The sequence below is a fragment of the Artemia franciscana genome, unplaced genomic scaffold, assembly GCF_032884065.1.
Source record: "Artemia franciscana unplaced genomic scaffold, ASM3288406v1 Scaffold_7420, whole genome shotgun sequence".
Classification (NCBI taxonomy): domain Eukaryota; kingdom Metazoa; phylum Arthropoda; class Branchiopoda; order Anostraca; family Artemiidae; genus Artemia; species Artemia franciscana.
The window spans coordinates 2,045-12,428 of NW_027067514.1; the positions used below are offsets into that span (position 1 = coordinate 2,045).

The 10,384-nt window shown below is 37.2% G+C and overlaps 2 protein-coding genes across 2 annotated transcripts; one reads left to right on the forward strand and one right to left on the reverse strand.

The window, feature by feature from the left end:
* Positions 1–649: 649 nt before the first annotated feature.
* On the forward strand, positions 650–4,254 carry LOC136043590 (uncharacterized). The gene is made up of 2 exons (XM_065728502.1): positions 650–870; positions 3,788–4,254. The coding sequence occupies exons 1-2, from the start codon at positions 694–696 to the stop codon at positions 4,181–4,183; spliced, it is 573 nt and encodes a 190-aa protein (XP_065584574.1). The 5' UTR covers positions 650–693; the 3' UTR covers positions 4,184–4,254.
* Positions 4,255–4,670: 416 nt separating this feature from the next.
* Positions 4,671–8,566, reverse strand: LOC136043591 (uncharacterized; the record flags this gene model as incomplete). Its single annotated transcript, XM_065728503.1, has 2 exons — positions 4,671–6,048; positions 8,313–8,566. Coding segments are annotated over 2 exons (1,466 nt in total), but the record flags the coding sequence as incomplete, so codon positions are not given.
* Positions 8,567–10,384: the final 1,818 nt, after the last annotated feature.

The window sequence follows — 10,384 nt, forward strand, 5'->3', positions numbered from 1 at the left end:
TAATTTATTTAATAGAAAATTTGTTGCATATCATAAATAAGAATCTTGCTATTTTACTGTTTTCTTTTAGTTGTATATTTCTTAGGGAAATACAAAACTTACCTGGAACCTTCAGGGGGTGAGGTATATTGTTAGAAAAGTAGCTATGATATTTGGAAGGAGCATAAAGTAAGGAATTTTATGACACTAGTTTTTTTGTATTAATATTTTTCCTTCAGAGGAGCCCTAGCTCTAGTTCTTACTATTTTAGGGAATTAAATAGTAGATATAAAGAATATCTCATTTTTCCCTTATCTAATTTCTATCCTATAAGTAGGCCTACCCATGTTCCTTGTTTTCTATCTACTATTTGCCCTGTACACAGAATTAGCCCAAAATACTCTTTTTATGCCTTGTACATGAGGCAGGTTTTTGTAAGATTCCTGGAAACACTTTCCTGCTTCATCATAAGTCTTGAAAACTGCTGAAAAGCAGAAAGGAAAAAGTTGCATACACAACACTTATAGCACAAAAACTAGTGGAAAATGTTTGTTATAGTGTAAGATTTAAATATATTTAACAAGGATGTAAGTAATTCAAATAATAAGTGTCATGGATGATACAAAAGCCAGCTTACCCTTGGCAGTATGGCTGGTTTTCTTTTGCTAAAGTTGACATTCTTTATCATTTGTTTCAGTGCAAGAATGTCAAAAAATGTGGCGTTCTCTAAGAGACGGATATATGAGAGAGAAACGCTCTCAGATGCTGACAAAGAGTGGATCAGCAGCAGTGAAGGAGAAGAAGCCCTGGAAATGGTACAACCACATGATCTTCCTGAGTGACCATATTTCATTTAGACCAACACAGTCAAACTTTGAGTTACCAATTAGGGTAAGTAAATTCAGCGGTTTGTTAATTAGTAAATATGATGTGAAGGTAGAAAATTATGCCCTACTTTACACTTCTTACCATGATAATAAACATGGAGAAATTGTTTTAGTTATTTCTGATTAAACGAGTGTGGCAAGTTCTAGCTGGACCCAGTGGAGTGGCATTTTGCTAGGAATTTTTCTTCCAACTTTCATTCAAATCTGATACTCCTTTCAAAAGTAATGCAAACACACTGAAAGACTCAGCGTTTGCCTGATTTTACTTAAGGTCTTCATATCAGAGTTTAATATTATTAATGGTGTCAGGCATCTTTGTTTCAAGTTTCATTTAAATCTGGCACTCCATTCACTACTATGCTATCAAACAAAACTTAAAACCATATCTCCCTCTCCCTTTTTGACCTGGGATCTAAATCACAGAACATCATGGCATAAGGCATATGTTGTAGTTCTAAATTTTATTCAAAGCCATCACTCCACTGGTTAATTATTCTAAACATAGCAAAAAAATCAACTTTTTTAACTCTTTAAACACCCTTCCCCTCGCCCTATTTGAGTTATTCATCTCAGAACTTGGAATTATGTGTCATGTTGGGCATATTTTCTCAAATTCTTGATCAAAGTTACAACTCCATAAGTTAGAATAAACTAAATCAATATTTAAACTTTTTCAATGTTTAAATCCGACTTTTCCTTGCCCTACTTGAGCTAGTCTTCATATCATAACTGAATGTGTCACAATGCAAGGCATATCTGGTTTTATTTTCTAATAAATCTGCCAACGCTTTTAAGAGGTATACCAAGCAAGAAACTCCTTTTTATTTCAACTCTTAAAACTCCCTCCTCTTTGCCTTTTTATGGCACTTGGTGCCATAAAAATAGAAAAAATTGAAGTATTTTTGACTTACTAATGGTTGATCAGATCTTAATGAAATTGGATGTTTGGAAATATATCGTGTCTCAGAGCTGTTATTTTAAATCCCGACCGGATCTGGTGACATTGGGGGGAGGAGTTAGGTACTTTTATCTTACGAATGGGTGATCAGATCTCAATGAAATTTGATATTTAGAAGGATAGCGTGTCTCAAAGCTCTTATTTTAAATCCCGACCGGATCTGGTGACATTGGAGGGAGGTTGGGGTTGGGGGAACCTAAAATCATGGAAAACGCTTAGATTGGAGGGATTGGGATAAAAATTGTTAGGAAAAATAAGCAGAAGTCTTAGATACGTGATTTACATAATTGGAACGGACCCGCTCTATTGGGGGGGGGGATAATTATGAAAAATTAGATCAAATGACGTATTTTTAACTTACAAAGGAGTGATCGGATCTTCATGAAACTTCATATTTAGGAGGACCTCGTAACTCAGATCTCTTATTTTAAATCTCAACCAGATCCAGCGTCATTGGGGGGGGGGGGCAGAAATCTTAGAAAATACTTTTAAGCAGAGAGATCAGGATGAAACTGGATGGGAAGAATAAAAACCTGTCTAAGATACATGAGTGACATAACCAGACCGGATCTGCTCTCTTTGATGGAGTTGGGGGGGGGGGGGTAATTTTGAAAATTGAAGTATTTCTAACTTACAAAAGGGTGACCAGATCTTAATGAAATTTAATATTTAGAAGGATCTGGTCCTTTAAAGCTCTAATTTTAAATTCCGACCAGATCCTGTGACATTGGGGGGAGTTCGAGGGGGAAACCAAAATTCTTGGAAAACGTGAAAATTGGGTTATTTTTGTCTTACGAATAGGTGATCGGATCTTAATGAAGTTTGATATTTAGAAGGAATTCATGTTTCAGAGCTCTTATTTCAAATCCTGACCAGATCTTTTGAAATTGGGAGAAGTTGGGGCGGGGGGGGGGGGTTCTTAGAAAACACTAAAACACTTGGAGTGGAGGAATCATGATGAAGCTTGGTGGATAGAATAAGCAAATGTCTTTGATACGTGATTGACATAACCGTACTGGATTCACTCTCTTTGGGGGAGTTGGGGGGGGTTTAGTGATTTGGGGAGTTTGGTGCTTCTGGACGTGGTAGGATAATGAAAATTGATAGGCGTGTCAGGGAGCTGAACAAATTGACTCGATAAAGTCGTTTTCCCCTATTCGACCATCTGGGGGGCTAAAGGGAGAGGAAAAATTATGTATTTTAACTTACGAGTGGGTGATCGGATCTTAATGAATTTTGATATTTTGAAGGACATCATGACTCAGGGCTCTTATTTTAAATCCTGACCGGTACTAAGCCTCTGATTTTCCTTATAAATCAATCTATTGATTCTTAGAATTTTGTTATAGCTCATACCAAATGAGCTCTTAGCTTGTAGCTCTTCTTGCTTCGTCACAAGTGCCATATGAGCTCTTAGCTCTTGTTTGAGCTAGGGTCTTCATCTTACAACTTGATTTGGACCATGGACCATTACACATCTTTGGTCCAATTTTAATTCAATTCTGACTACCAGTTCATCCGCTATATTCAATTACACAATATTCCCTTTCTGGATAGTAGTTAACTACGAGCAGAACAATGGAAACCGCAAGAAGGCATCCAGAATATATGGAAGGATGAATATATTTACAAAACTGAAAGCCTGAAACTCATTAATATACCATTGATCTTTCTTCTCTTGGGATTGTTGATGCTACAAGGAATATGATATCACGCGTTCCAACACCGCGTAATGATGTTATCAATGGGGCTAAAAACTTCAGGATTAGCCTAAATGTATTTGTGGCTGTGTCATTGAAAGCCTTTATCTTTTTCAAGTATTTTTTATGTCTTATGTTTTTGCTAGCGTCTGCTGTACTACTGCCACTTTAAAGACAAACATGAACAGTTAAGAGCAGACTGAAAAACGGTTATCAGCTTAATCGGTAAATATGTCATTTGGATGTAATTTTACTTTTTTAAGGTTGAAGTTGGGTCAGGCGGAGAGATCCAAGAGACAGAGGAACCCGAAGAAAATGTCATATATGAAGACAGTGGCCAGGTCCAGTTAGACTATGTGGAAGAAACGAATCCTATCTTGTTTGAATCCCCAAATGGCAGGACATCGTCGTGCTCATTCGCTCAGCCCAGGTCCCCCACCCCAAAGAGAAAGAAAGCTTCGAAGGGAGAGTGTTCAAAGTCAGAATTCGAGAGAGATCTGATCGGTATTGTTGGAAAGGAGCAAGACCCAGACGAGATGTTTTGTCTTGTTCTTGCTGCAGATATTAAAAAACTAAGTGACAAAAAGAAAGCTTTCATCAAATTTAAAATTCAGGAGCTTCTTTTCAAATTGTCTATTGATCAGATCTCTCTCGACTGATGGCAGTGTTCTGTCAGTTATTCTTTTTAAGTTAATTTTTTACTGTATTTGAATATAAAGCTTCTTTTTTATTTCAGTGGACCAAGAAATATCAGGTTAATTAGTTGGAGTTTTCAATGTATCATGGTATCTGTTACCACGTTTTGGCAGATACTCAGTATCTTGCCAATTTGCGTTCCCTGGTATCCTGACTGTAGTTTCTTAAGAAAGTCGAAGGACCGTATCATTTTGTCAGATTGAGTAGAAAGCAGTTTGGGGCTATTGATTTGGGTAAATAGAAGAACTTCTTTTTGGGTGACTTCTAAATAACATAGATTCGGCAATTACCTTTTGGGTAAAGTAAATGCTGTATTAGATACCATGTTAACTCTAGAACGAACAAAATGCAGGTTCTTTTAGAGTGATATCAAAAACTATAGCTTCTGCAAAAGTGCAGCTTGAAAAGGTTGACCTACAAAAATTTTTGCGCCATTAACCAGTGTTTGACTCGGCTGTTTGCTTATATTTTGCTGCTTCAGATCAACTTGTATTATACAAAAAAGAAGGAATGCACTGAAAGGAAGAGGAGAAATGATGCTCTTAGCATATAACGAAGAACAGAACTATGTACATAAATAGGCCTACTGAAAATGGAGAAACTAAGCATGAGAATATTATCCAAACAGGTACTCTTCCTGCCATGGTAGGGCGCCCTGCCCTGAATTGAAGTATTCCAGAAATTTCGTCCTTATTGTCATGGGAGTAACTGCGAAATTGTTTGCTCCCTGACGTTGCTGCCGCTGAAGCCAGTTATCAGAGACCATGGTTCTCCAGGCTCCAGGGATAATCTCCCTGTTTCCACTCTGGGCATCTACGAAGTTAATTGGACAATACTGCGAGTTCTCGCTCAGTACAAAATTGTGCAAGCAACAGCAAGCTTTGACTATTGAATCAACTGTTTCAACTTTGCAATTAATAGGTGAGTTAAAAATACGCCAGCGTGCAGCTAAGATTCCAAATGCGTTTTCTACAACCAAGCGAGCTCGAGACAAACGGTAATTGTAGACCCTTTTCTGCCTGTCAGCTACACTCAAGCCACCTGGAAATGGTCTCATTATGTTCATTTTCAAGGGGAATGCCTCGTCAGCTACGAAAACATGTGGTAAGATGGTCCCATTAGGGATGGGCTTAGGCTCAGGAGTTTCAATTGTTTCGTTCAGAATGGCACACCCAAACGATGACCTGGCAAATATACTTGAGTCACCAGCACTACCCTCTGCTCCAACGTCTACAAACTGAAACTTATAGTCAGCATCAACAACTGCCATCAGTACAACACTAAAGAATCTCTTGTGGCAGAAATACGTAGAGCCACTGTTTTCTGGGCATCTTAACCTGATATATTTTCCATCAATTGCTCCTATGCAATTTGGAAAGTCCCACCGCCTCATAAACTTGTCAGCGATTGTCTGGAACGTGGATTGGGTTGGTGGCTTCAAACATTGGCTTTTCATGCTAGTCCAAATGGCCTCTGTCGTTTCTGCCACTATAAGAGTGACTGTCGAACGGCCAATCAAATACTGGTAGGACAAAGACCTCTTTGACTCTCCTGTAGCAAGATGCCTGATCGTCAGTGCAAGTCTCGTAGCTGCTGAAATAGGTCTCCTCCAATTGGTATGTTTCTTCTCAATCTTACTTTTAACAATTGCTAAGAGTTCCTTGAATTTTGTAGGAGTCATTCTAAGGTATTCGAAATACCATTGTGGATCTTGCTTTTCTAGATCCTGCACCAATTTGCTGAAGGCACCATCTGTTTCTCTTTTTCTAAGGACTGGTCTGACCCACCACCTCCGTGTAGCTTGTTTTGCACTTCCATATAGCTGCTCCTATAAGAAACAAAGAATATAGACATAGGTCTCTATTAAAAGAAAGCTGGAATAGGTCTTTGATAGTGAACATTTTCAAGCCCTTGACAAGCATAGTGAAACAGGAAACACTTATAATTGTTGCAAAATAGCAAAGGGCAAACTACAATTTTTTTTAAATCCATTATTTTTCTTAGCTGTTTTTCTGTAGATGAGGTTATTATGAGCCTTTTGCAGCATAGCCTGTACCCAGCTTTGTTTAGTGTAAAGCAGTAACTTACTTTCAAGACTTAAGAGACTTTCATACATTTAGCATAGCCTGTACCCAGCTTTGTTTAGTGATTTATACCGGGATGTAAAGCAGTAACTTACTTTCAAGAGACTTTCATACATTTAGCGTAGCCTGTACCCAGCTTTGTTTAGTTATTTATACCGGGATGTAAAGCAGTAACTTACTTTCAAGACTACATGCAACCTGATCTAAATAAAGATGCTATTGTAGAGTATCACAGAGAAGCCTACAAGTATATCCCAATTGCAGTAAAGGCACATTACAAAGAACAAGAACCTACAGGAACAGGTTCATAGTATACCGTTGGAGTGGTAAAGAAACTAGAAAATTGCAAAAATTAAGATAAAGAACTAAGAAGAAGATTAAAAAGAAACTTTGAAAATTGCAAGTACAGTACTAAGTACATACAGCAAGTAATATTAGCAAATTAATGAGATCATAGCTGCACTTTTTTTTTCTCTCATGCTTGTTAAACTAACACATCCATTTTGCAACAGTTGTGCACCAGGCTCTTTGGATGATTCTTCTGCCCAGGGAAATCCCATAGAGGAGTAAATAATTACTGTCTAGGAGAATCTGATTTTGGAAGGAAAACCTTTGAATATCTCTGTCTAGAAAACTGTAAGTCCTGTTACCTATTCTATTGAACTATAAGAGGGTCAGGGAGGTGTCACTGATCAAGTTAATACTTTCTTAGGTCTGTAGAACCAGTGGGGTCCAGAAGGTTTTCTGGATGATCACTTTTTTGATAGGTGATAATTCCAGGGGCTGATGGCCTGCTCTAGGTGACCTCTCTGTGAACTGATAACCCAGACAGGGTCATCAGTCCATAGAGATGTTACCCAGATTTAGAAAATATGCCATCACTCTATAGACTGATCACCCATATTCCAGACTAGGTCAACACTTTATAGAGAGATCACCCAGACTTCAAGAATGAGCCACCAATCCCTAAAATAATGACCTGTTAAATGAGTGGTTACCCAGAAAAACTTGTGGACCCCACTGTCTAGAACAAATATTTCTATTTTCCAGCTTCATTCATCCCTGTCATACAAGATTCTCAAAAAAAAATGGTGACCCAGCTTTAGCAGAGACAGCATAAGGTATAAGTAACTTGCTAACATTTAGAAAAAGCTACATGCAACCTGATCTGAATAAGGATGCTATTGTACAGTATCAAAGAGAAGCTGACAAGTATATCCAAAATGCAGTAAAGGCATATTACAAAGACAAAGAACAGGTTCATAGAATTCCATTGCAGTGGTAAAGTAACAAGAAAATTACAAAAATTAAGGTAAAAAAGAACTGAGAAGAAGATTAACAAGAAACTATGAAAATTACAAGTACAGTACTAAGTGCATACAGCAAGTAATATTAGCGAATTAAGATCATAGCTGCACTTTTTTTCTCTCTTGCTTGTTAAACTGACTTATCCATCTACCAACAGTTGTGCACCAGGTTCTTTGGATGATTCGTCTGCCCAGGGAAAATCCATAGAGGATTAAATAATTACTGTCTAGGATAATTTTATTTTGGAAGGAAAACTTTCTCGATGACCACTTTTTTGATAGGTAATAATTCCAGGGACTGATAGCCCATCCTTCAATTGTCCAAATCTAAGGTGACCTCTCTAAGAACTGGTGGCCTGGACTAGGTGACCTCTCTGTGAGCTGATAACCCAACCTGGGGCATCAGTCCATAGAGAGGATTTAGAGAATAGGCAATCACTCTATAGACTGATCACCCACATTCCAAACTAGGTCATCAGTCCATAGAGAGATCACCCAGATTTTAAGAATAGGCCATCAACCATTAGAATAATGGCCTGTCAAGAGAGTGGTTACCCAAAAAAACTTGTGGACCCCACTGTCGAGAGCTGAAATATTTCTATTTTCCAGCTTCAGTCATCCCTGTCATACAGGATTCTCCAAAAAACTGGTGACCCAACTTTAGCCATACATCCTATGTAAACCTAAAAGCAACAACTTGCCTGCTTTCTTCGCTTACTCAGAAGATACGCTGCAATAGCCTTCTTCTGGATTTGGCTTAATGCTCTCATTGCTTCAGTTTGAAAATCTGATTTGAAAAATCGTGTCCGATTTGACGCAGCAGTGGGAACTATGGAATAGAGCTTGTCGCAGCGACGCAGAAGTCTGCGTTTCAGTGTGAACACTCCATCCGATTCTGTCGTACGTCTCTTCCGACAGGCAAAAAATCGTGTCGGGATTGACGCAGCAGTGTGAACTAAGGGTAAAAGATAGCAACAAATACTTGTCTGGCCACGTGTCACTTAAAACGGCAAGATTAATTGCGAATAGTAACAACATTGGTCACGTGTAATTATGTTTTAATGCTATGTGAAGTTTTGACAAGGAAGAGGCTAGGACTTTGGGCCTGTTTCAAATTTTACAGGCAAATACAGCTTCAGCAATTATTTCAGAGCTGGGTAGCCTAATACAATTTGTGTGGCCAGAAGTTTAATTGTAAGATTTCAAATTGTGGTTGTCATTTGCCTTTTTAAGTCATTCCATTCAAGATGCTTTGGATATTTTTTATTGTGATAAATTGTCTTAATGCTCTGAAAAGGGAAAATTATTTCAATTGCATAGGATAGGAAAATTTTGGTAGGCTAATTAATTCAAAGTCCTAAATTAGCCAGGGAAGTGTTTTTTTTTTTCACTAAAAAAAAAAATCACCACGTTCTTTGAACTCCAATTATATAGCCCTGTTTTTTGCCCCCTTGATCCAGTTCCTGATTGTCATTTACACTAAATTTCACTTTTTCTGTTACCTATTTATGTTTGCACCAGTTTTACCATTGGGTAAAACTGGTACAAACAGTATTACTGGCTTTCATATAAAGTGAATATACCACTTGATGCCTTTTGTAATGCTGTTTACAAATATAATAATCGCTTCTACCGCAAGTTCAGATGTAAGCACTTTTTGACCTCTTAAAAATGACCTATATATGGGGTCATTACAAATCTGTAATAGTTTAGAAACAAATTTGGGCTATATATTTGCACATCAGGGGGTGGGGGTAAAGTGTAGCATATATTAAATATGTAAACTAACCATTGCTTCAATTTTTTTATGTGTGTGCTGTTGCACTGGTGATTTCTCTTTTCATTAAAATTTGATGTGCACAAACATATTAAAAAAAAACAGCAATGGTTAGTTTACGTATATAATATATGCTATGCTTTACCCCCACCCCCCTGATGTGCAAATATATAGCCCAAATTTGTTTCTAAACTATTACAGATTTGTAATGACTCCATTTATAGGTCATTTTTAAGAGGTCAAGAGGTGAAAAAGTGCTTAAATCTGAATTTGCAGTAGAAGAAATTATTATATTTGTAAAGAGCATATAAGAAGGCATCAAGTGGTATATTCACTTTATATGAAAGCCAGTAATACTGTTTGCACCAGTTTTACCCTTGTTTCTTGTTAATATTACTAAGGGGTCATAGTTAAGCACTAGAGAAGTAATTGTTAAATAACATGTGCTTATGTATATATAGCTTTTTGCTACTTATTCTTCTTTGGTTATATAATGCTTGATGTGGTATAAGCCAAGAGAAGGACCTATAGAAGAAAATCTGTTAAAAAAAGATGATTCTTTGTAATTTACATAATAATTATAGCTTTCTACATGCAGCCCTGCTCTACTTAAGCCCCAACCCTCCTAATATGGAAATCTATAGCTGAAATTACATAATTTCTATTGATTCTGCCAATCTATCCCTCAACCCTTGTACCTGTTAATTGAGGCAACTGTGGGAAAACAAGAACTGGAAAAACAAGTAACAGGTGGCAGAAAACATTGGAAATATATAATTTGGGCTATATGTTTGCAAATTAGGCATGTTAGAGGTGAATTTCTTGTTGTTCATATTTTGATTTACAAATAAAGTGAATATACCACTTGATGCCTTTTTGTATGTTCTTTACAAATATAATAATTGCTTATTTTGCTAGTTCAAGTTTAAGTAATTTTGACCTTACTTCACCTAACAAATTTTGGCAGTGAAAAACATACATTATTTTGTCAAAAAT

What these genes read in the sequence shown, in the direction of transcription:
- LOC136043590 (XM_065728502.1), top strand. Translation starts at nt 694, where the DNA reads ATGTGGCGTTCTCTAAGAGACGGATATATGAGAGAGAAACGCTCTCAG. An exon ending in ACTTTGAGTTACCAATTAGG is followed by an intron (nt 871 to 3,787) that starts GTAAGTAAATTC and finishes TACTTTTTTAAG; the next exon opens with GTTGAAGTTGGGTCAGGCGG.